The following is a 27529-nucleotide window of genomic DNA, read 5'->3' on the forward strand; positions in this document are numbered from 1 at the left end:
TTTTTTTTTTAAAAAAAACAAAATTAGTTACGGTCCAAATTTTTTTTTATTTTTTTATTTTTTTAAATGTCTACCAAATGTTAGGGATGATTTAAGAGTGATTTTGATTGAAGCGAATTTAGTTTATAGCAAATTTATGTAATATTTTTATTGTCTATGTTTTTAAAATTATTTATACTTTATTTTATTATAAATTTGCATATAAATAAGTGAAATAAGTTCGAAGTTAATTTAAATATATATTTTTTTTCTTATACTTTTGCTCTCTATTTTTATTTTTTTTTAACATTTTCCCTTAAACTTTTTAAAAACTAAATATAATCTTAATGTTTGTTTTCTACTATTAAAATGAGTAAATATCAGTAATTTGTATATAAAATATAAAAAATTTTAAAGACTTGTTTTGAAAAATGTAATAATATTAAAATTATTTGAAATTTTGAGGTATTATAAATTTATTTAAAATATATATATATATAATAAATCTATACTTTTTATAGAAGATTTTAAAGAGAAGTTTTTATTTGTTATTTTTAAAAATATAAAATGTATCCAAATATATATTTTGCATTTGAATATAATTTTGAAAAATTGTCTACCTAGTGATTGGCTAGGAATTAAATAGGATGATTAGCTAGATTTCTAAAACATTGGCTAACATCTAATTTTTACGGGGAAAGTATTAAGGAAAGGGAAAAAAAATATAAAAGAAAATAATTTTTTCATGTTTGATTTCATTGTAAAAAATATATATATAAAAATAAAATATAATTAAAATTAGTTAGAAATTTATATATTTTAAAATCATTTAATTTATATATAATGGAGGAAAGTAAGTTTAATGAATTTAAAAAAATATATAAAAATAATTTATTGACTTTGAATCTGTTTTCACTTTTTCAAAAATCATTCTCAAACCAAGTTTAAAAATTATTTCAATTTAATGCTTAAAATTTATCAAACTTCTAATTTTGTAAAGAAATTGCTCCTAAAGTATTATAAAAACATCTCTAATTCTCTAGGAGTCATTGATGAAGATACATAAAAGAAAAATGTTGGAATTGTGGGACACCCATGCTAAAAATAAGGCAAAGTTGATGAGAGGAGGAATGGCCCATATATGGATATATATATGGATATGAGGAAAAGGGCGGGCATGACTCCCCATAAGGTTGGAGGAATGGCCCTTGGAAAAGATAAGGTTGCAATAAACACCATTTGTTTTGAGTCATAGGAAACAACACAATGCCAAGTGGAAATGGGGTCGTGGAATGATTGTGGCCATTGCCCGCTGCTTCCATCTCAGGATTATGAATATGTATTGCACGTGACCCAATTGCTATGGCCTTTTCATTAAGTTTTGGTTTGGTTTGGCTTGGGTCAGGGACGATCCAAGTGTTTCAATGGGCCCAGATTCAACCACTAGCCCGTTTACTTTTCAACCCAAACCAACAAGTTGTTGCCTCTGGCCCTCTTGGCGAATTCTGCATTTCCAACGGTCCGATCAAAACCCTAATCAATGGCCGGGAATGCATCGTCTTCTCTCACCCTTGTCTTCCTCATCATCCTGATCGCCGCTCCGACACCCTCCGGCTCGTTCTTTCCGTCGCAGTACCGAACCCTAGTGTCACTGGGCCACTCGCTCATGACGCGCGTGGCCAACCTTCGGGCCTCCAGGGGCGACCATTCCGGCGCCGCGCTAGCCAGGGCGGTGGCGGCGAGGCTGGAGCGGGGGCTAGGGTTAGGGTTGTGGGGGATGATGTGGTCTACGGGGTGGGACTACTTCAGAAACTACGCTTGGGGGGAGATGAATTGGAGGGAGCTGAACGCTGCCGTTTCGGAAATGAAGGAGTTGCTGAGGTGGGTGACAGAGTTGACTCGGATGAATTCGGATGCGGAGAGAGCGGCGTGGGTGGGGCGAAATTACCAGAGCGTCCTGAGAGTATCCAATTCGATGCTGGGGAAGCTCCTCCAGGTGTTTCGTCAATCGGTAAGATTTACAGGGCAATATTAATGAAAAATTGAAAATTTTTCGTTTATTTTGAGAAGCGATGTAGTATAATTTATTGGGCAGGGGGCGTTGAGGGAAGTGGTGGAGACGGTGAAGAAAGAGGTGGTGGAGGGCGGATTACTGAGAGACTGTCTTGAATTGGGAAGCAATGACTTGAAAGGCTTGATGCAAGTGCTTAACGATCTCCTTTCACAATTATCTTCTGCTTCTGCTTCAGCTTCCGGCCACACCGCCGATCTTTGAACTTCAAATTGTTGAAATTGTTTACATGAAGTTGGAGTGGTTCCAAGTCGCTCAGACAAACATGAATTCCAATTCACATAGTTTTGTTGACTTCTCTATTTTCTTCCTTTCTTTCTGGGCCAAGCCTTCTGATTTTGATTCTATGATCATGATTTGCTCTATGATAGGGTTGCAAATATGGTCCGGCCGGGTCCGATGACCACGAACTCAACCTGAATTTAGTAACTATCAATCCGAGTCAACCCAATCCATCCTTAAGCTAAATTCAATCTAATCATCTTTCTCTAAATTCAGCTTGATTTCAAATGGAAAATCTATTCATAGTATTTAAAAAAAAAACGTTTTATTTATTTATTTATACTAAAATTTAAATAGTAATATCATAATTTCAAGATAATTATAAAAATAAAAATAATTTTATATATTTTTATAGAAAAATAAAAAAAAATTATATAATTATAATTTGATATTTTTTTTAAAAGTGAGAATACATAGAATGTATATTATTATATATGATAATATAAATTATAAATATATTAAATTAGATTTGGATTGGGTTACCTAAATCTTGATCCGAATCAAACTTGAATTACCTAAATCTTGATTTGAGTCAAACCTAAATTAACTTCAAATTGAAAAAACTTAATCCAAATACAATTTGAGTATTAAAAATGACCATTCAAGAAGGCCCAAAAGTTGGGTTAAGTTTGAATAGGACCCAATTGCACCTCTACTTTATAGTAAGTTAGGAATAGTACGAATAAATTTACCTTGAAATTGTCCAATTTTTTATTATGTTACGAGAAAATTATGGTTTTAAAAATCGGACCTAACTGGCTAGTCGAACCGTCGACCGATCGGTGAACTTTCTGATTCGATCCACTCAATAACCCGTTTTGTGATCAAACCGGTATTGAACCATTCAAACCAACGGTTGAACTGTCGAACCGGACGAACTGTTTGATTTTTTGCAAACCGGCCACACCTTTATCTTACAAATATTTGTTTACCATTTAAGAGACTTACTATCCACCAGTTTCATTCCACGCTCAATGCTCGATCCACTCAATAACCCATTTTGTGATCAAACCGGCATTGAACCGTTGACCGTTCAAACCAACGGTTGAACCAAACCAGACAAACCGTCTGATTTAACCGTTTGATTTTTTGCAAACCGGCTACACCTTTATCTTACAAATATTTGTTTACCATTTAAGAGGGCCTATTATCCACCAGGTCCATTCCACACCCAATGTTTTCAAAACTAAAACTAATTATAAGCTCATGTTTGGTCCAAGCCACTAGGGCCAGTCCAGTGACAAAAAAAGCTTATAACACTTTCATTTGGGCTATGCCTCCAAGCCCCATTTGCTGGCATGTTTGGCTTTACATATAACACTTATTTGGGCCATGCTTTCAGGCCCAATTTTCTGGCTTGTTTGGGTTAAAGGCAATGTTGAAAGGTATAGAGCACATGGAGCACATAAAATTCATGTGCCTCCGATGTGGGATTGGGAATGAGACTGATTAGAGGAAAACATTGCCTCTTCAGGGTTGGACGCACAGAACTTTGAAGTTTGAACCATAAGAATCTAATATTAATGTTTTTGTTTCAAATTTTTATCATATAAAATCTTTTAAAAAATGTAAATATTTAAATTCTTGTTTATTTTTATAATAATAATTAAAAAATAATAAAAATTAATGAATAGAATAATTTTAAAACAATAAAATACAAAGACAAAAAGATAAAATTAAATATTATAAATTTTTTCATCTTAAATATTATATATTTCTATTTAATAAAATTTAAAATATTAAACTTTATCATTTAATTTAATATACCAAATATAAAAATTAAACATTATTAAAATTTGTAATTTTATATATTTTAAATTTTTATAATTATTTTAAATTTTATATAATATATAAATTATATATTTAATTATTTATTACATCACCGGTTCAACCGCAGTTCGACCGTCGGTCTGACCAGTGAATCGTGAATTGATAATTTTTTCGGTTCAATGATCGGTACGATTCTGAAAACATTACGAGTGATTATAGCTTTTGTTGAATAGAATTCATCACATGGTTGGGCTGGGGAGCCCAAATTAAACCAACATAATTGCTGGGTGCTCTACAACTGGGTCACCATTCTAAGCCCCCAATTCTATGTTGGTTTAAATGGGCTCCCAATTTTGTTACTCAGGTCCAGCTTCTCATCTCCAACCGGCCAATAACTTAAATTCTATTTTTTGGAAATAAAAATAAAATTTTAAAACAATAAAATGGGAATAAAAATAACTAGTAATTAATTAAAACTAATCACAAAGCTATTTATTTCCTTTGGTAAGGAGGTAGAATAGGATTTAAAATTTTGATTTTTACATTGTATTTTTAATCTTATATAAATGAGATTTTGGAATATGCATATTCATATACTAGGATAAATTATTTTAATTACATTAAAATAAATATATTTTATAAATAATTAAAATATTTAATTTATTTTATTGAATAATATTTATTATTATTATTATTATTATTATTATTATTATTATTATTATTATTATATATTAAAAATAGGAAAATAAAAATTAAATTAAATTCAATTTTAAATTTAATTTTATATATAATTGAGGCGGGGTGGGGTAGGACAAACCAGTACCCAAACCTGTCTCGGGTTTTAAAAAAAATCCCAAATTTGCCTCTAACCTGATTATTTAAATTTCAAACCTATCTCATTAGGGACGGGACGAAGTTAGTACCTAAAAAAACTTGTCCCATTATCATCCCTATTACCAATGCGTTTAAAATCACTTAGTATCCATATTTCCATTTTTAAAATGAGAAGATGTATAAAATATGGAAGTTTCTAAAACTTGTAATGAAAAAAGTAATAATTTTAAAAATAGTTTAAAATTTGAGTTATAAATTTTTTTTCCTATTCCAAATTTAATTTAATTTTTTAAAGATATAAGGTAAATTTATGCTTTTTATATAAGGTATTGTTCTTTTATATAGAACTTTTTATTTTTTTTTTAAAGTAGAAAAAAAATACCTCCAAACATATGTTTAGTGTTTGAATATAAATTATAAAAGTGTTTAGTGTTTTTACTAATATATTATACAACAAATTTTTTTTCTGTTTTGAAAAATTGTCTACCACATGATTGGCCAAGAATTAGATAAAATGATTAGCTAGATTTCTAAAATTTTTTGAAACATCTAATTTCTATAAGAAAGTAGTTTGAAATATTAAAAAGTGTTCCTAACGCTTTTCAAAATCATTCTCAAACTGGTTTTTCATTTAACAATTATTTTAATTAATACTTAAAATTTTTAAAAATTTATCAAACTTCTAATTTTGTAAAGAAATTGCTTCTAAAGTACTATAAAAAACACCCCTAATTCTCTAGGGGTCATTGATAAATTCCCAGAGGTTTCAGTTAAATAACTTAAATATATTTAGTTCTCATAAATTTGAAATTTTATCAAATATCTTTTTTATTTTTCTTATTTCTTATTTTCATCTACCTTCCATTTCATTTAAAATAAAAGAGGTACATGAAATTTCAAACTTATCAGATGTATTTAGCCAAAAGCACAAGGTGGAAATGGGCCAATTGCAATGACCTTTTCATCTGGTTTTGGTTTGGGTTGGGTCAGGGACGACCCAAGTGTTTCATTGGGCCAGATTCAACCACTGGCCCGTTTACTTTTCAACCCAAACCAACAAGTTCTTGCCTCTGTAAATTCTGCATTTCCGACTGTCCGACCAAAATCAATGGCCGGAAATGCATCGTCTTCTCTCACCCTTGTCTTCCTCATCATCCTGATCGCCGCTCCGACAGCCTCCGGCTTGTTCTTTCCAACGCCTTTCCTAGTGTCCCTGGGCCACTCACTCATGACTCGCGTGGCCAACCTTCGGGCCTCCAGAGGGGACCATTCCGGCGCCGAGCGAGCCAGGGCAGTGGCGGCGACGCTGGAGCAATTAGAGTTAGCGTTGCGGGGGATGAAGTGGTCTACGGGGTGGGACTACTTCAGAAACTACCCTTGGGGGGAGATGAAGGGCGCCGTTCCGGAAATGAAGGAGTTGCTGAGGTGGATGACAGAGTTGAGTCGGATGGAGTCGGGTGCGGAGAGGGCGGCGTGGGTGGTGCGAAATTACCAGAGCGTCCTGACGGTATCCAATTCGATGCTAGGGAAGCTCCTCCAGGAGTTTCGTCAATCGGTAAGCTTTAAGGGCCATATTAATGAAAAGTTGAAACTATTTCGTTTATTTTGAGAAGCGATGTAGTATAATATTTTTGGGCAGGGGGCGTTGAGGGAAGTGGTGGAGACGTTGAAAAAAGAGGTGGCGGATGGCAAATTGCTGAGAGATTGTCTTGAATTGGTAAGCAATGACTGGAAAGGCTTGATCCAAGTGCTTAACGATCTCCTTTCACAGTCATCTTCTGATTCTACTTCAGCTTCCGACCACACCGCCGAACTTTAAACTTGAAATTGTTGAAATTTGCATAAATGGACAGGTTTATATGAAGTTGGAGGGTTCTAAGTCCCTCAAAGTAATATACATATACATATTTTTTTTGGGATAGGAAGTCGCTCAATGTAATATGAATTCCAACTTCTCAAAATTTTTTTTTTCTTTTTTCTTTTTGGGCCAAGCCTTCTGGCTTTGATTTGCTCAAATATGGTCCGGCTGGGTCTGATCTGATCAACACAAACTCAACCTGAATTTAATAACCATCAATCCCCCCTTGTGAAATACAATCCGAACTATAACTATAAATTTTAAGCACTTCCGTTGCATCCAAGAGGTGAAATAAAGATGCTCCTCTTCTTTTGATAGCAATCTTATAGTGAAAGAGTCTAATATCGGAATATAAAAATATTATCAATAAAGAGTCACATACATGTAGCATAGAAGTCTTCCCCATGGTTACCAGATTTACAAATTCTCCTCAAGGATAATTATTATTTCCACACAAGAAAAGGTTGTGAAAATTTCCTTTCTTGTATGGGGGGCTAGATATCTCGTCCATTTTATCCTTTACTTTATATTCTATGCTTATTCTATTTATCTTTTGCTCTGCATCCTGTGCTTGCTTATATCAATATGCAGTCGAATTGGATTCCATTATTCAAATAACACCATTAATGCATTTTATGATATTGACATTTAAATATGATAATAGTGACACCGTCACATTGCTTCGGTTTAACTTGATATTATCTCTCCAAGATTAGAACTTCTTGTTTTTGAGGATGAATTTATGAAACTTGGTCAACCATTAATAGCTAGTACTAATGTCCATGAATTTAGTATGAGTCGTACTTCAAAATTTGATTATCTCATAATTCTAATTGTGTCATTTGTTTGTCTTTTTATCTTATTACTAATTAAATTTTAACTTTACATTTTTAAAATCAATTTTTTTAGTTTTTTTTTGCTTTATTTTCTACAATTATTATTATTAAATATTAATACCCTTATTAATATTATTGTTTATGTTATTAACATTATGTTAATCATATTCTTATTATAATTAGTATTTATATTGTACTTATTATTGTGAACATTATTGATATTATTAATATTATATTAATACCGTTGCTTATATTTTTATTATAATATGTCATCTACTACAAATCAATCCTAAAAAATGTATTTTTGTTGTTAATTCATAATGTTAGTATGTTTCAGATAGTAATTCATCAAGTATGTAATGCCAATGCCCTATAGAAGTCAAAATGTAAGTATGGCATAAAAAAAAAAAAAGATTTTACGACATTATGATAAACTATAATTTTATTTTTTTTAGAATTTTTTTTGCACAAATAAACACTTGTCAATAGTTGTTGTATACTTCTTGATATTCCATTTACTACCAACCAACTCTCCAAGATATATATATATATATATATATATATATATATTGGTAATAAAAATGCACTTGACATTTGATGTTACTTTATCGATATGGTGTATTAATATAGAAATCAATATGTTAGAATAAGACACCTTTACAACTATTAGGTTCGTTGCAACATGCTGGTATAACATATATGTATTGAATTTATAATACAATTACATTAAAAGTAAGGTGTATTAAGGTATGAATCAATTTTGCTTTTTATTAATTATATATTGGTAGATCTCAAAATTTGTCCAAAACTTTTTTTATATTAATTTTTTTGCCCCACTCATACACTTTAAATTTATTTTTATTTTATTTGTTTTATTTTACTTATATTTTTATTTTTATTTTTATTTTTTTTATTCGTTTCCCATTTCCTCTACTTTCCACTCTACCCACTCCTTTATTTCTCTCTCTTTTTTCTCTCCACACCCGAACGACCATATTCCAACCTTTCTTTTTCTTTCCTTTCCTTTCCTTTCCTTTCCTTTTCTCTTTACCTTTTTATTTCTTTTTTTCTTTCATTTTCTTTCTCCACCCACTTTGTTATTCTTCTCTCTTTTCTTTTTTCATGCTTGCAAACTTTATGACCAAATTCCCCCCTCCCCTTTTCTTTTTCTTTTTCTTTTTTTTTTTTTTTCTTTCTCTTTTTCTTTTATATTTATTTCCTTTTCTTTCTTCTTATTTTTTTTCTCCACCCACTCTCTTATTCTTCTCTCCTTTCTCTCTCCATACTCACAAACCCCATGACTAGATCTTTCTTTTCCCCATTTTTTTCTTTTTTCCTTTCCTTTTTCTTTCTTTTTCTCATTTTTTTTTCTTTTTATTTCTCTTTTCCTTTCTACCTCATTCTTCTTTTCTTTACACCCATTGGTACAAACCTCAATTGACACGCTTTGAGACCCAACAAACAGTATTGGAATAGTTGCCCAAGAAAGGTAAAATACAGATTTTTGATAGAACCCTGACCCAACGTTTATAAGTGAAATGCGAACCAAAAGTATAAGTAACAGACCTTGACCCAATGATTACAATGGAATCACGAACCGAAGGTATAAAGTTTGAACGTCACAAGGAAGAATCCCTGATCAGTTCACAGTTCTTGAAGAACCAAAAGAAGAGTAAAGCCTCACATTTTCTGATTTTTTATTCAATCAAATTATCCCCTATTACAATGAGTGCGTGCTATTTATATGTCATGAAAAAAACTTACTAAATATTAAAACCCTAAACTAAAAAAGGTATTAAATATTAAAATCCTAAATAAAGGTTGATTTGGTCTGAAATTAGCAGATCCAAAATAGGAAAATAGCTAAAAAACGTTCTAAATAATAAAAGCCTAAAATTAAGGTAGATTTGGCCTAAATTTAGAAGCTCTAGAATAGGAAATAACTGATATGAAGCTGAAAAGTCAATCAATCATTAATCCATACCATAAATCATGCCCAATCAAGCCAGATTAGCCCTCAATAGTTTGGATTAAATTTATTACACCTTTATCTTCCTTTGAACCTAACTTGGAATGTCCTGCGTTAGAATCAGCCCAAATATCTTGAATTAGCCCATTAAGTGCTTCTTTGATCTTCTTAGATCTTGCTTTAGTAATAGGCCCAACTGGAACATGCAATGGATCCTTGAATGGTTGTTAATTCTTATTACCCATCCATTCTTATCATACTACTATTGAGATTGAACACCTAAAAGCAAGACATGATGTAACAAAGTTAAACTTAATTGCCTTTTTGCTATCCTTTTGATGTATTGACATTGATTTGAAGATTCAACCCATATTTCTTATATCGTACATGACTTATGTGTATTAGGAGTTGTATAAAAGATACAAGTGATGAGTTTCTTGTAAGTAGATAAGTTGTCCGCAATTGATTAATGGATTTAGACAATCCAATAGAGACTATAGGGCACCACCTCTTAATTGGAGGGATGACTTATCTTACCCATCGGGATAGGTTTTCTATGGTAAGTGTACTAATGTATGTAATGAACATCGAATAAGACCTATGGTGAATCATGATGCAAGACTATCAATTGTAATGATTCACCAAATTACTGTACTGCATGAACCATTAACCTTTGAGAGGATATTGAGGTTGTATCAAAATCAACAGGAGACTTTGACCTATGAGTGAGACTTTAAAGTGATTATATATCCCTATGGATTAAGTCATTGTTGATGGAGGCTGATGACAACCGGTATTCTCAATAGAGACACCATGATATCTAAAGGGATTGAGACAATGTGTTATCTTGGGTGATTCAAATGATATGTGATCATGAAATCTATGACCAAAATAATTTTTTTTAGTGGAATTTGACATATGTTTATAGGAATTAGAGTATGTTAGTTGATCACACAATAAGTGAGATTTGAGAGTTAATCTTGATAGGTGATAGTACTCCTTTGTTAAATTACGAACAATAGTTCATAAAGAGTCTGTATGTAGTAGATAGTAGGTCACGGACCCAAGTTTCATCTCATTGTTATTTACATAATGTATTGGAGTGCAATTGATTATTTTTAGTGGAATGTTGAATAAATTTCAGAATTGGATGATTACGGAGCCAATACTCATATGAGTCCCAGTGGTCCATGTTTTGAACTCATATACCATAATAACACGATTTTATGAGGATTGGATTGACTCCAAGTTCAGTATTGTGCATAAGACTATTTTGGTAATTACATAAGATTGCATAGGAGATAATGAATAAGGTTTCTAGATTGAGCTAAATGATTAATCAAATAACGCTATGTGGTAATAAATTAATTAGGATTTGTTTTGAGTTAGATTAAGTGATCCAAGCCTTGATGGACTCAAGTTACTTAAGCCTAATGGGCAACCTTATAAATATCCCCTTAAAGGGTTAGAGTTTCCTAATGACTTTAGTTAGTTGTCTTCTACCTCCAAAGAAAGAGAGAGATAACTAAGGTTTCCACTCTTCCAAAGCCTACACTTTGGAGTTCCAAGATTATGGTTCAAGTCATCGAGTGGAATATCTTAGGTGTATGAGACCTTTAAACTATTGAAACATGTTCTTCATCGCAAGGAATTGATCGATCTAGGAACATCTAAATCTTGGTATGAGGTTCATATCTTTAGATCTATAGTTAATAATGATTTTTATTGCCATTTTATTTTGATGTAATAAATTTAGAGATGCCTAGGGATAGATGCTTGCACCTTATGATATCCAGGGTATGAGAATGGAGTAATCTAGGGTTCCCAACAACTACCATCTTCAGCTCTAACCAGTCACTACCTTTCACCAGTCACCATTGACAAGGTCCTCTGGCTGGCGACACTACCTCTTTCATTTTATCCTACTCCTTCTCACACACTCTTTCTCTCTTTTTCCTTTTCTCACTCCATTTCTTCTCGATCCCATTTTCTTCCCTTCACCTCCACTATCACACCAAGCACAACACACTATCACTTCTTTGCAGCGTTTCCTTAATGGGTTCTTCAAATTTGTGAAAGGTGTTTTATTTTTTTTATTATTTTAATTTCTAAAATAATTTGTTCTTGACTATTGAACTTGTTTGTTTGGACTAATTTTTATTATTTTTGGGTTTTTATTTACTTGATTTGGATATTATTTGTAAACTTTGGGTTGAGTTTAGGTGATTTGGGTATCATTTTGGACTTTGTTTATTGATTCATATTCATGATTTGAATTTTATGTTAGGTTGAGTTTTATTTGGATTTATTGATTATTAGATTTTGGACTTTTATTTTGATATGAGATATTAAATTTAGGCCTAATTGATTTTATTTTAATTTATTACATTTGGGCTTGGTTTAGTGGGCTTGCATATTGGTTATTAAGTTGGGATTGTGGACTTAACATACTACATGTTGGATATTTCCATTAGGTTTCATTTATTAATTTGAACTCATTTTTGTTGGTGGGTTTGGTATTGGGATAATTGTGTTTTGGACCTAATTAGACTCAAAAATTAAGTTTTGATCCATATAAGTTCACGATTTAAGCTCAAGACCTAGAGGAAGTGTGAAAATTGAGAAGAAGAATATGAATTTTTTATCTTTCAAAAAATGACCTTTATTGACTATGAAAAAAAGAGTAGAAAAACATTAATTTAAATTTTATTTATTTTGCAAACCTCAATAAAATTTAATATAATTTAGTGATTTGGAAAAAAATACACCCTTTTTCAAAAAAATAAAATAAATTATTATTATTTAAAAATCAAACATCTTGAAATATATATATATATATATATATATATATATATATATATATATATATATATATATATATATATATATATATATAAAATTGTGTATATAAAAAAAACTGAAAATATGTCAAATTTATTTTTTTTAAATGATATATTTTTATCATATATTTTTTTTAAAAATATTAAAATTTTAAAGTAATTATTTAAAAAAAATTTTAAGATCAAAAAGTTGCTCAAACATTATGGTAGAAAATAGTTTTGAAGAGTATATTGATTTCCTCATATTTTATATCCCCCATCAATTATACAACTTTTATGGGTCAAATTTTAATTTTTGGGTCCATAATTTAAAAGACAATTGTCCCTTTATTATTATTATTTTGGGTTTTGCATATTTTTTAAAATTTATATTGGGTTCAGTTCATATTTTCTATTGGTATCGGACTCGCTTATTTATTTGGGCTTTATTTTCTATTCATGGGTCCATTTTTGGACACTTGTGCTTGGAACCTGGATGCTGAGCACATGGAGGGCCATAGGAAAAATGTTGCTTGGGAGGCTCATAAAAAGGGCACAAGACCCTAGGGTTCAACAGAGGTGGTTGATCTGTATTTTTATTTGGAGCTGTCCATTAAAGGTCTAAGGATATTCATGGATGATTTGCTGTAGGATCGCATTTATGTACATTTCCTCCTATTTGTCTATTTATTTTCTTTGATTTCATTTTTTGGTTCTGTAAATATTCTCTTCTTTTATACATGTTTGTTTGTTGTTTACTGGTTATAAATTTAGGTTGGAAGTTTTGTCCATGTTTTCTTGTTATTTTTTCATTTTCTGTATGTTGCTTCATCCCATGTCACTTTTCAGTTTTCAAAGTTGTAAATCTAAAGCCCTTTTATTTATTTATTTTCTTTTTAAAAAAATAAAAATAAAAACTATAAGATCTTTTTATTTTTATTTTTTAATTAAGTTGCAAAACCATTTTTCAATAGAAAATGTGAAATCAATTTTCAAATAACAGTTTAAATTGTGAAATATTTTTAGATAAAATGCTAGAAACCTTTTTTGAAAATAAAATTGAGAAGTCCTTTTTTTTTTTAAATAATAAAATTGAAAAAAATCTTTCTAACAAAATGATTAAATTTAAATAAAAATTAATTAAACAAAATTAATTTAAGAATTAAGTCAATTACTATCTATTCACCTCCTCTACGTAGTTTCATTATATCAATACTAAAAATTAAATTTCTTCCTAGTGGTATCATACAATCAGTAAAAATTATTTTCAATTTTTTTTCCATTCTGGCATTTTTCTTCAAAACGTGGAGTTCGAAGAAAGAAGAAAAGAAAGTTAGTTTTTATTCTACTTTTAAGAAAATTTAAATTTGTAAAATAGTAATAGCAATAATAATAAAAAAATGAAAAAAGAAAATAAAATAGAAACATAATATTTGACATAATAGTTAAAAGTACTAGGCATGCTCTTTTTTTTTTATTTTTATTTTTATTTTTTTTTATTAACACCTTTTACATCTTTTGAGGACTTACAATAAAGGCATTTAAAAGTACATATCACCCCTGGGATAATTTTTCCAACCAAATATGTTTTGTAATCCCATTTTATTTCAATAAAGAATCCAACATTAACAACAAAGATAATACTTTTGAAAAATGGTATTCTATCCTATTCAACATAAAGTCCATCTCATCTCAACATGCCAAACACAGCCTAAATACATATATGTTTACATTGGTAATGGATAAACCTGGATTTTGACAAGGTAAAAAAAGTGGCCTTGATGGGTTAGGGTTACATTTTTTTATTTATTTTTCAACACAAAAAATAATAATTAGAAAGGGCAATTCAACTTCTTTAGTGCCTCTAAACTCTGCCTTTGAAAACATGACTGGGGGGCCATACAATAGAAACAAGAATGGTCCACCTCTACAAATGTGTACATTGAAGGAAAGACCTTAAGAGACGGAGTGAAAGAGACTTGGCATTGAAGACAGACCATAGTCTTAAATGGGTCATGTGGTGGGTGTTGATAGAAATGTGGATAAATAAATACATATGTGTGTGTATAACCCAAAAGGCAATGATGAAGTGTGTTGATCGAGTGCTCCGTCAACTACCCTTCTTTAATTTCAATCACTCACTAATGTAAAATATCACATGGTTAGTAAATGTTGCTCTTTCAAATCTTATCCTTCTTCTTGGATCTTCTTCATATCTCCACACCCTTCCATTCATTGGCTTGTGATCAGTTTCCCTAATAAAATATTTTATCCTATCAATTAATATGACCCTCCACCTATGATGTATTTAATTTGTCTGCAATGTACATCCATAAATATGTAAGGTTCTTCATGAAGTTGAAGTACTCCATGGTTTTTCTACTCTTATTTTTCAATTTTTTGCTATTTCTATTGTTAATTGGATAACAAATAAGGTTGGCTCTTCATGGACTTGAAGTTAATGACTTTTGTACATTGTTTATATTTTTCATATTTTTGCTATTTCTATTGTTAATTGCATAACAAATATAGTTGGAACTTTATGAAATTCAAGTTAATTAATGACTTTTCTACTTTTATTTTTTCAAGTTTTTACTACTTTCCACAAATATAGTTGGATTGTTAATTACATAACAAATATAGTGGGTCTGGTTTGTATAATATTTTCATAAAATAGATTTAAAATAACATTAAGAATCTATTTGGTAAGCGTGAAGGCTGTTATTGTTCCCTATAATAAAAAAATAAGAAAATAAAAATAAGTTTGATAATTAGAAAACAAAAAATAAGGTTTTATTTGATAATGATTTTCGAGAATAAATTTCTATTTTTTAGAACAAAAATATATATAAATACATTTGACAATAAAAAATTATTTTTAAAGGGATTTTTTAATTGTTTTAAAAAATAATTTTGCAAACATGAATAATAATTAAAATAAAACATTATATATAAAAATTACTTTTAAAACATATTTAAAAAAATATTAAAATTATGCTAAAAATATTTCAGGTTCCCAAAGAGACCTTTGTCCTACATAATATTAAACAACAATTTTCAAAAGTGGTTCTAAAAAACTATTTGGAAGGCGGTTATCATGTAAGACCTAAATATCATCCACTTTGTTATAATTTAAGGAAAATATGTATTTTGTATAAGGTCAACTCACAACCTTGTCATCTTAAATGTATTTTCTAAGTCAACTAGTTGACACAAAATATGGTCAAATTGAAAAGGTCCTTCCTTTAATTTAGTTTCCATACTTCATTTTTATTTTTTATTTTTTATTTTTTTGAAGATGTATACATGTAGAAATGACTATCATCCTTTCTTCTTCTAATTTGAATGTGGCTATTTTAGAATGTCCGAAAATAATTATTATTTTTCATATAGTATTTTAATGAAAGTTCAATAAATTGAAGTTGTTGCCACGAAACAAAGCATGCATGTCCATAAATATTTCGCTCTAAGCACCGACATGTAAGTCAATAGGAACATCAAGGTCTACAATATTTTTCTTTTCCATTATTTGGAAACATGGTGGAATCCATCAAGGTCGACCGTTGCAATATTACAGGGTATGACCATAAATTTAGCTACCAACTTTCATTAATTGTTGGGTGGGTACAGTTCATAATATACATCCGAAGACTCAATCAACTCAAGTTCGAAGGCCCTCAGCCGTTGGATGGGCCACCGTCTTGAATCTCAACCATTAATGATGATACATACAGCAAGCAATATGCCTGTCTAGGATCCACTACCACTTTGTGATTGACCATCTTTCCCTTTCGGAAAGGCCCCTTTTTTCTCCAATGCAGTCTAACGCGAAAAGGCCAAAGATAAAGACGGATATAATTGGGAAAAGGCATAGGACCACTCACTTGATGTGTCGAGATTTTGGGGTCAAATTTTGTGATTTGGAAATCAAACTCTATGCCTGAAAAGGGTTAGACTCCATTAATGTTGAAGGTTTGAAAAGACTATGGATAATTTATTTGCCAAGTGAGGAGATTAGGAGGCTTAGGTTAGGTTTTGGGAAAAAGGAGAAACAAACAAGTGGTTCAAGTGGTACTGTTGACCTCCATATCAAAGAGGGTTTCTCAAGGAGGAGAGGGGTAGAGCAAACCAATAATTTAGGTTCTAGGTAGCTGGTTTTGTTGACTATTTTGTAGCGTAATTACGCATGATGGTCAGGCTTCAAGTAGCATCCAGCTAAACCAACATGGAGCTTGCCAGCTAATATTAGAAGCAATTCATACCATGCATTAAAACACATCGATTATGATTCCAAAGGCTTCAAATGCTAATGTAGCTTTTTTTATGGACTCATTTTTTTTTTTAATACTCTTGAACTCATTGACCTTTTCAATTGATATAGTACTCCAATAAATAGATTTGAAAATACATGTCCTTTCAGTTTTTGTTTTTATTTTTTTTTATTTTTTTAAAATTTATAAAAAAATTGAAAAAAATTAAAAAATATATTTTCTTGTTTAACATGGGTATGCCATGCCTTAATACTCATTTTAAGGGTGTGGGGATCATTTTAGTCAAAAAAACAACTTTAAACTTAACAATTTCAATAGTCATTAAAATTTAACTTTTTCAGACTTGAAGTGCAGTAAGATTGTCATGTTCTTGGATGAGTCTTGGGGCGTGATACGTGATAGGTAAAAACTCCAAATTAAGTTCATTAAGATGTAAGACGTAAACTATCTAGTTATTAGTTTGAGGCTGCATGCATGCACCGTTTCAAGCAATAATTAATCCAAAATTGAACCAGAAATATCTAGTTATTAGAGCGTGTTAAGATCATTTAATGACCATTAATTTAGTGCTTATTTTTCACAGCTCAATGATAAGATAGATATCCATCAATATCGAGTCTTTGTTATTTAGTCCACAGTGGAGATAGAACAAAAATTTAAGGCTGCAGCCGACTAGACTGGGGCACATGAGTCCTTTTGAGATGGATGATCAAATTCAGAGCAGGACGACGAGCTCTCTCACATTAAGTCCGCGTGAAATAAATGCTTCTGACCAACTCCCTCAACTGTAAAAGCTAAACAAATAGTCTCACATCTCTATCTTATACTGTATACCTCTTTTTTTCTCTTTGTCACCACCTCTATATATACTCGTATCCAAGCCTTTAATTTACTCACACACCACCATTCCTCCTCCCGGACTCACCTCATCCCAATACATCTTTCCTTCTTTATCTCTTTGCCCTTTTTTCCCTTTTCAAAGCCGATCTTCTCAACTTTTTAGGGTTTTGTTTCTTAAAATGGCAAGTGAGCTTAAGCAGTGGTGCATGGTGTGTGCTGTGGTGGTGGTTTTGAGTTGGGGTTGGTGGGTTGAGGCTGACCCCCAAGTTCCTTGTTACTTCATTTTTGGAGACTCGTTGGTGGACAATGGGAATAACAACGGGATCGCATCGTTGGCTAGGGCTAATTACCTGCCTTATGGGATTGATTTTCCCCAAGGACCCACCGGAAGGTTTTCCAATGGTAAAACTACAGTTGATGTCATAGGTGAGCTCTCCATCTCTATCTTCCTGACCTCCTCCTTTTGCATGCAGCTTGTCCATACGTGTGTGTGTGTTCTTCTCATATTTTTTCAGTCTCACCACTGGCTTGTGAACACACTGTTTCCATGGTTATGAATACTTTATTCTCGCCTGGGGAGTTAAGCTCCCTTGAGGGGTGTGCCATGCTTTTAATTTTATAGATAAATGTAGCCTAATTCGAATCCAACCCATTAAAGGTTAATTGCCTGTAATCTATATAAGAAATTAATTAATATATAGCTATTTCAAATATGAAAATTTTTAGAAAAAAAATTTTCCACACTAATGGGCCCAGGAGCATTGATCACGGGATCACGTGTCATGGCAGCTGCTGCTTCGAACGCATGTCGAATTTAATGGACACGAAATTCATATTTCTAAGCTTTAAATCTGAAAATGTTCTTGTATATATCCCCACAGGGATGTAAAGAAAAAGTCATCGATGGACAGTAGGTCCATCCACACCTACTCTAACACATGGGTCATGCTATAATTTATTTTTCTTTTATTTTGTTGATAATTACTAATTCAAAATATTTGTGTATTAACAGCTGAGCTATTGGGCTTTGATAATTACATTCCACCCTACTCAAGTGCAAGAGGCGAAGACATACTCAAGGGAGTGAACTATGCCTCCGCTGCTGCTGGAATTAGAGATGAAACTGGGCAGCAACTGGTACTTCCAAATTTAATTTCTATGCCCATTAATTAGCTGCCACCATTTCAAGTTCAGTCTATTCTAGAAAACATTAAAAAACTGTTTTCGAAAACTGCTTTCAAAAATCATTTTAGGAATAGTTTTCCAACTCTAATTATTTATTCTACTTTCCATTTAATTTGATGGTAGGGAGGTCGGATTAGCATGAATGGACAACTAAGAAATTACCAAACCACGGTTTCGCAAGTGGTAAGCATACTAGGGGATGAGGACACGGCTGCTAATTACCTGAGCAAGTGCATTTACTCACTTGGATTAGGAAGCAACGATTACCTTAACAACTACTTTATGCCTCAATATTACTCCACTAGTCGACAGTATACCCCGGAGCAATATGCAGATGTTCTTATTCAGCAATATGCTCAACAAATAAGGGTTAGTTCTTAATACTCTTCTTGGTTACATGTTCTTTAATTTACTCCTTAAACCCTCTTTAAACCTCTGACCTTTTTCATGTGGTTTGTGGTACTGGAACTAGACTTTGTACAACTATGGAGCAAGGAAGGTGGTTCTGATCGGAGTGGGTCAAATCGGGTGCAGCCCCAATGAACTTGCCCAAAACAGCCCAGACGGGACCACATGTATAGAAAGGATCAATTCCGCCAACCGACTGTTCAACGACAGGCTCAAATCTTTGGTGGGTGAATTGAACAACAACTTTCCTGATGGACGATTCATCTACATCAATGCCTACGGGATTTTCCAGGACTTGATAAGCAGCCCTTCTTCTTATGGTACATATTTTCAATACTTAGTGTGAAATAACATGAGGTGAGATTAGATTGCTAATAAATTGATAATTAATATTTTCTTGTGAATTTTACTTCAGGTTTCAGGGTTACAAATGCTGGGTGCTGCGGTGTAGGGAGGAATAATGGCCAAATAACATGTCTTCCTTTCCAGACTCCATGCCAGAACAGGAACGAGTACTTGTTTTGGGATGCTTTCCACCCGGGTGAAGCTGCAAATGTGGTTATTGGAAGGAGATCCTACAGTGCTCAGTCTTCATCCGATGCTTACCCCATTGATATTCGCAGCCTAGCTCAGCTCTGAAGATGGAGATATGCATGGCTGTGTGGTGGCAGGAGAAGATGAAGCTTCTCAGTCCTATTTTGCAACTGTATTCCTATATTGTTATAACTTATAATCATTATATGATCGTTGTTATCATTGCTCCCTTGTAAGAGTGTAGTATTATTTTGTTAATGAGTTGATGATTAATAATAATTATTAGTTACATTTGCTCATAATCATACACCCTATCTTTTCCAGCAGTTTGTGAACCCAAAAACATAGTTTTTGTTAGAATTGGCAGGGCGATCGGATTGCCGTCAATGAATAGCTACAAAATTATCAGATTTCTGTCTTTCAGATCGCCAACATTCGAAATGAGACAGCTGCTATGAATTTCCTGAGAAAGTGCCTGTTTACAGTAGGATTAGGCATACATCTCACAGACTCCTTCTGACACCCACCCCATTGATGTGCACAACATAGCTCAGGTCTAATGAAGGAGATGACATCCCCATGGCATATTGGAAGTTAGCTGCATGGCATACTGATTGATTAAAATTATATAACAACTATGCCTCTTTGCTAGTATATATATGAACTTTAATTATTGTAATAAAACTTCACCAGTAAAGGTTTATGAAGAAATAAATCCTTTCCGTTAAACCATTGATGTGACGACCAAAAAGAATAGTAAAAGAAAACAAGAAGGAAAATGGTTGGGGGTTTGAATGGAGGGGTTGGTTTAATTGGTTTTGTTGCACAGGGCGGATTGGGTTGCTCTGTTTTCAAGCTCAAGTCTGGGTTTGGTGTAATGGTTTTTATGCCTATGACCCGGATATTTTCTCCCTTATGCAGGGAAAAAGAGATGGAAATTAAGGCCGAGGTCTTGAAAGTAGGTACATGAACATGCTGTTATGAATGAAATACAAGAACCAATGCCCTGATGACAGAATTGGTTTTTTATGCCAGGTAAATAGAATTTGGCATGATTTGAAGCTCATGAAACTATTAAGCGACCCTTGCCCATCTAAGTCATCAACAGAAGTAATATGATCTTTGATCATCATATAGAAAACAGATGATTGATATTCTTATATTTGTTGTACACGAGATCCAGGGAACTCTACCTGTAATATCTTGCTCTATTGTGTTGTTAATTGCCTGTCTGCTTCCCTGAGCAAATCCAAAAAGAGAAGATAAATATAGGGATCGAGAGAACATCTCTTTGGGCGAATGGTAGGAATGGTAGCATGGCCTGTACTCTTCTGGTTTTGCCATGTTTCCTGTGTCCAAATATTTCTAATTTGTTCTCTTCCTAGATTAGTATATGCTACGGTCCAAGATGGCAGAAAAATGATTTGTAAGTCACCATAAGAAGGCACAAATAGTTTTGGAATTTCTTTTTCTCACTAACTGAGCAACAGACTAAATTTATCTTGTTTTTGCCCTCCTCAAGGCAAATGTTCATGGAGTTATGTTTGGTCAGAACAGAGAAATTTAAGGAGAAAATGGCTGAGTGATCATCTATCATTTAGAGAAACAGAAACAATTTACAAATTCACACTAGTCTACTTTATCTCTTTCGATCGATCTTTTTATCAAACCCCTCTCTATAACAATCCACAGAAGCAATTAGGAGTCGTCATTCGTCAATCGTCATCGTAATTCTCAGCTCCCTCTTCAGTGATGGTCTCCAGTCCAGGAGAATGAGAAGTCTTACGTGGGCAAATGATGGGGGCGGGAGCAACTTCAATCCATGAATCCAAATTTCTACCCTCCTTGGCCATTGTAGATATTGGTCTGAATTATGAATGAAGTGAAGTTGGGAGTCGGGACGAGCAAGCTGATGGGCTGCAGGCCTCAAACCTCAAGGATGGTGATGGCTCTCTGTCTTGAGTCTTAACCTTACGGTTCAACGAATGAAAAGAGGGGTGGTGGACAGAGGGATTGGTCTCGTGCTGTTTCTCAAAGGGCTTGTGAGAATGAGAGATGGGTTAACAGAGATGAACACGGAGGAGTACTTATATAGGAGACTGGAGATGAAGCAAGCATGCCAGAAATATGAAAGAAGAAACAGACTGGTTATGAATCAGTGCAAATTAATGGTATCGAGCAAGTCCACGTTGTCAATTCCAAACCAATCCAACTGAATTCCTTCAAAATACCAGCTTTCCACCCTGGAATTACGCGTTTTTTTTCTTCTTTTTTAAGCCAAAACATACTTGTAGACTTGTAGTTGCAATAGTAGCGTTATTTCTTAATATTGCTGCAGTGCAATCCTCGGTCGTCGGGAAGTATTAAAAGAAGAGATTCTTTTGTTTTATCTTATGTAGAAAATTTTGAGGGAAAAAAAAAAAACCCAAAGTGTTATTTAAATACTTTTTTGTTTTCTTTTTTTAAAATAAAAAATAATAATAACCTCCAACATAAAATATAAAAACTCACCCCCAAAACTTATAAAATAAAATAATTATTTTTAATATTATAATGTACTATTTAAAATAATTGAAGTATCAATTTTTTTTTTCACTTCAAATTATAAAATTTTTGAAAGTGATTTTTAAGAATATAATTGTTCTTTTATTTTTTTTAGACTTTTTATGTATGCGAATTACTATTATTTTTTATTTTAAAAATAAAAAATTGGGAGCATATTCAAATCAACTCTAAGGGGTTCATTTTCCTTTGTTTATTTTTTATGTGATTAGAGTTAGAACTCACGTTAAATTTTTCACAAATTTTTTGAGCTACTATTACATTGGTCGTCTTTGTAAAAATTCCTCCTATCTTTTGCCATTTATCATTGATTTCATCAACCAATCATCCAAAAAGAAATCAATTTCATCTATTCAAGTTATTTTTTTTTTTTTGGGACAATTGTGTTTTCAAGCCATAGGGTTCATAATTAAGATAATGTCCTCCAATCACCTATAATTGATGATAAGGATATGAGATAGTAATTGACAAAAATACCCACTTAACTCATTTTTATCTTTATTTTACTACTTGCCACTATTCTTTCTTATTTAACAATTTTTTGATTTTTCATTATTTTTTTAAACTATTTTATAAATAATTGAAAAATTAACATTATTTTTTATTTTTAAATTATAGATAAATAAAAATTATATTAATGATTCAAATACTATTTTGGAAAATACTTTCTAAAATAATATTAATTTAAATAAATAAAAATTATCTTTTACATTTTAGAAGTAAATAATTTAATAATTAAAATACCATTTAAAATAAACATATTCACTATTTTAATTTTTTTTTTATACTAAAAAGTATTTAATTTTTTTTTTAATCTTCTCCCTTCCTTATTTTAATAACTTTTTGAACATGACTTTTAATAATAAGTTATATGAAATGTTACAAATTTGTTTATTAAGGATTTTTTTTAATGATTTGAATTAATTGAAAATTTATTAAAATAAGAAAAAGAAAAATAAATAAAGAGGATGGATGAAGAATTTTTATTTTAAGTACTCAATTAAAATGTTTTCATATGACCTAATTTTAGAAATGGATTATATCAATACATAGTAGAGATTGAATTTTTCTTATATAAAAGGATTGAAAGGAATATTTACTTATTTTAGATGAAAACAAGTAACTAAAAATTATATAGATTATATTTGAGTTTGGTTTTAAAATATTTTCTAGTTTTTATTTTTTATTTCTTTTATTTTTAAAAATAATTTTTATTTTCTATATTGTCTCTTTTTTGAAAATACGTTTAATTAAAAAATGAAAACTATTTTTAAAAATGAAAATTGAAAACCTTGTTTTATTACCTTTCAAGTAAATTCCAAACTAGTTTTTGTTTGTAAACATGTTCTATTACCTTTTAAGTAAAAAATTAGATAAGTTTGAAAGTCAATAAAAAAAATTAAATACCACTTTCAATAATTTTTAGATAAAATTTTATATAATATATTTTATTTAAATTTAATTTCTAAAGTTTAACTAAAAAATTGTATTGGTAATTTTCTTGTTATGAGTCAAAATACTATGCATTAGTCTATCTAGATAAGAAAAAAATATTAATATAATATTAGAACTTCATATCCTAGTTATTTTTTTTCAATAAATTTATCTTTTTAAAAATTTTAAAATAAAAACATTAAAAATTAAAAAGCTAAAAGGATATATATATAAAATAAAGTGAAGTGATAGTCAATTTTAAAATTTTTTAAAATATGGTTAATGTAGAAAATATAAAAAATAATTAAAAATAAAAGAAAAATATAAATGAAAGGGTAATGTAAATTTAAAATAAAAAATGAAAATTAAACGAAAAGATAAATACAAAAAGATAAAAAATATCTGGATGAAAAATCTCAAATTTTTTATCATTGCTTATAATAAGCGCAAAAAAATTCAATATCTTTAAAAATGAAAAACAAAAAAAACATTATTGCTTTTTATTTGACATAAAATAGAAATATAGATCAGAAGAAAAAGAAAAAAAAAGTTAGAAATAAGTAATACTTAATAGGGAATAGAAAAGGAAAAAAAACAAAAAAAAAATTGAAATTTACACTCACTTGTGCCTATGTAAGGGTTAAAGGTATTTTAAGGATTAATGAAAGACAATATTTTTCGTATTAATTTTCATACTTTGTTTGGGTCTTGAGCTTAAATATACATGATATATGAACCAAATGTTAAATTTTCGGCCCAATTGGGCCCAAAACACAATTCTCCTTTTTTTTTTTTTTCCATTTACAATTTAGTGTAATTCAAAGCATTCATTATATCTCATCTCAAAATAATAAACAAAAATAAAAAATCTGAAAATAATAAACAAAAATAAAATGTGTTTAAAGTGCAATGTCAAAACAGGAGCATTAACAAGTTTAATTAGGCAAACTAAACCACTAGATAATGTTGGTATTGTCCAATCAAGCATTCAGTTTATTTTCATATGGTACGTAAGCTTTATGCGGTAATTATACAATTAGAAAACAATCTTCTTCTTTGAGTAGCGCATGATTCCAATGGGTTTAAGCAGTGGGATATCTAACAGTATGAAATGAAGTCCTTTTCAGAACTTGTATCTGCCATTAAATCTACCAACTAGATTGAGACTATGGAAAACCAAGCATAATTATATATCATGCTGAATGGAATACTTATTCGCTCAGGTTGCAGCTGAGCTTCTCACCTTACATGCCCATCGCAGGTTTCATTTTTAGCTGTCATTTTTAGAGACGGAGCAACATTGTTGCATATCTAACAATTCTGCTGTTATGTAATTTATCACGTCCAGGATTTTCAGTTTTAATTTTCTAGCGGTTCAGGCAGTGGTAAATCGGCCTCTACCAGCGGTTTTTAGATTAACTCAAAAACATAAAAGGAATTCGTTGCTACAATCCGAAGGTATGTAAAAACAGTTTTTGATCGGTTTTCCATGAATCAACAGTATCAAAATTACCAGATCACAGTGTTGCAGATCACCGACATTCTGCGGAATGCGACAGCCGCCATGAATTTCCTAAGCAAGTGCCTATTTATTGTTTAAGTAACTTTTGTTTCATTTAAAGCCAAAATGATTCAAACCAGTATATATTATTTTAGACCTTGATTAATTAATTAGAGGGTACATGAAGTCAAACAAATTAAAAGAACAAAAATAAGCTGAATATCCACTTAATTGAATAATAGAAAAGGACACAATTAGTGCATTAAAATTGATTGAAAAAATAAGATATTACAATCTAGAACAAAATATCCCGATGAGAAAGACTATGAGACTAATACAACCAAAACTGATTGAGGAGTAAGACATCTTAATCCCAATTTTTTTTTTTTAATGAATGCTGAAGAGTACACCTTTTATCTCAATCTCACCTGATAAAAAATTTGGAAGGTGTTAAGATAAACAATCTTATTATATATTTTTGCTTAACTTGAAGACAACTACAATCTAAGAATCAAGAGAAAGTATGAATTCAAAGCTGCACCAACTCAAAAAAATCCTAAATAAATAGGAGGAACACATACGAATGATTAAAATAAAATTAAAAATCATAAAATTAAGCTTAATTCACCGATCTAATTTCTAACCCGCTTTTACCATTTTATTTTTCAAAATAAGATATTTTTTTTTAATATTAACATTCTTTTTAATCCAAACCCAACATCATTCCAAATATATCCATTTCGCAAACCAAATCCGAGTTTGCTTCCAACCAAAATCCGTTTGGTTTTGGACTACAAAATCAGTCTAGAAGAATTTCAGATCTAAATTTCAATGAATTAATCTCTAAAAATATTGAATCTAGGGTTCATAGCTAAATTAAAGAATAAAAAATTTAACTCATAATGCATTACACGTAATTAAACATAAATAAATGAATAAAAAACATCAAGTTGAACATATTAAACCAAATTATAAGGCTAAAGTTTAAGTCTTCAAGCCATTAAAATCGCAGAAACGAAATCAAGGGTTTCAATGGCAAGTATTTCCAAGAAATCTGTCCGTAAGAAATTTCCATTTAAAAAAACTTAAAAACAATTGATCTAAATTTAAGAAATTGATCTCACCAACACCAACCCAAGATATTACTCAATTCTCATTATTCTAATTAAGGAACTGAATTATAAAGAGAGAGTTTTCTTACCTCCAAAGCTGGACTTTCAGTACTCTTTTTGCCCAATCTTTTGCATTTTCTCGCATGTCAAACACTTTTCTTCTCTTGCCTCACAATCTCTCTCATAAAAGAGCAAAAATGAGATTAACTTAAGCAATACATTTTCTTATGAAAAATCTAACTTAGTTAATTTTACCCAATAATCCCTCTAAATTTTCTAGAAAGTCCCTCATATTATTAGTTAAAGTAATTATACCATTTAATTTTACTTATCCTCTCAGTTGAAATTAAAATATACTATTTTTAGACCTTTAATTTCAATAATTACAATCATAGTTAGTAAAAAAAAATAATTTTTCTTATTGAGGATACATGCATGCATAAGTTACTTCGAAGCAATTCTAGTTGTAAACTTGAAATTAATTGATATTATTTTATTTTAAAGCATTAAGTATTTCAAAAAATTAAAACCATAATAGTTTAAAATAATACATGAAAGAATTATTGTGAACAATAGTCTTTATAGTTGAAAACAAGAAAAATAAATTATTTTGAATAATTAGGTAAGACTTTATTCCAATTAATGTTAAATGCATCCAAAAATTAGTTAGAACAATTATGAGTATATTTGAAATTTAACTACAATCATAATTGTTAAAAATAATTTATTTTGCATATCAATAATACAAGAATGAATTATTTTGGATAGATCCCTTATGCATTAATGGGATTTTGATACAGTTGAAAAAAAAAAAATACAAGAATGAATTATTTTGGATAGATCCCCTATGCATTAATGAGATTTTGATAATTTTTTTATTTTTATTTCTTAATGAAATGAAATTATGAAACAAACTACTTACAGATTGGATTGAAGGATAAACTACAATAATTTTCAAAACCTAACTTTGTAACATTATTAGGAAAATTTGACTTCTAAATGATTGATTCTATTTTAATTTAGATAAAGTTGAAAAAAAAAAAAATACAAGAATGAATTATTTTGGATAGATCCTTCATAGATTAATGAGATTTTGATAAAGTTGAAAATGTAGGCCTTGGATTGGACTTTAATCATTTTATTTGAAAACCAATTCATATCTAGTGAAAGTTTTATACTTGGGTTTAAAAATCATATATTGCATTTCAACAATCCCTCCTTCAACATAACACTTTGTGGTTGCAATCCATAATCTTGGTTCTAA

At 30.7% G+C, this 27529-nt stretch overlaps 3 protein-coding genes across 3 annotated transcripts; all 3 read left to right on the forward strand.

Annotated features, from left to right (window-relative positions):
• The first annotated feature begins 1300 nt into the window (after nt 1-1300).
• Nucleotides 1301-2352, forward strand: LOC117923359. The gene is made up of 2 exons (XM_034841617.1): nt 1301-1990; nt 2075-2352. The coding sequence occupies exons 1-2, from the start codon at nt 1520-1522 to the stop codon at nt 2252-2254; spliced, it is 651 nt and encodes a 216-aa protein (XP_034697508.1). The 5' UTR covers nt 1301-1519; the 3' UTR covers nt 2255-2352.
• Nucleotides 2353-5888: 3536 nt separating this feature from the next.
• Nucleotides 5889-6755, forward strand: LOC117923137. The gene is made up of 2 exons (XM_034841378.1): nt 5889-6491; nt 6576-6755. Exons 1-2 carry the CDS (start codon nt 5889-5891, stop codon nt 6753-6755), a joined length of 783 nt encoding a protein of 260 aa, XP_034697269.1.
• A 10838-nt stretch (nt 6756-17593) lies between these two features.
• LOC117924261 (GDSL esterase/lipase At5g45670-like) lies at nt 17594-19958 on the forward strand. Its single transcript, XM_034842854.1, has 5 exons — nt 17594-17955; nt 18542-18666; nt 18838-19083; nt 19187-19442; nt 19538-19958. The coding sequence occupies exons 1-5, from the start codon at nt 17709-17711 to the stop codon at nt 19759-19761; spliced, it is 1098 nt and encodes a 365-aa protein (XP_034698745.1). The 5' UTR covers nt 17594-17708; the 3' UTR covers nt 19762-19958.
• Nucleotides 19959-27529: the final 7571 nt, after the last annotated feature.

Source organism: Vitis riparia, chromosome 10 (genome assembly GCF_004353265.1).
Source record: "Vitis riparia cultivar Riparia Gloire de Montpellier isolate 1030 chromosome 10, EGFV_Vit.rip_1.0, whole genome shotgun sequence".
Lineage (NCBI taxonomy): Eukaryota > Viridiplantae > Streptophyta > Magnoliopsida > Vitales > Vitaceae > Vitis > Vitis riparia.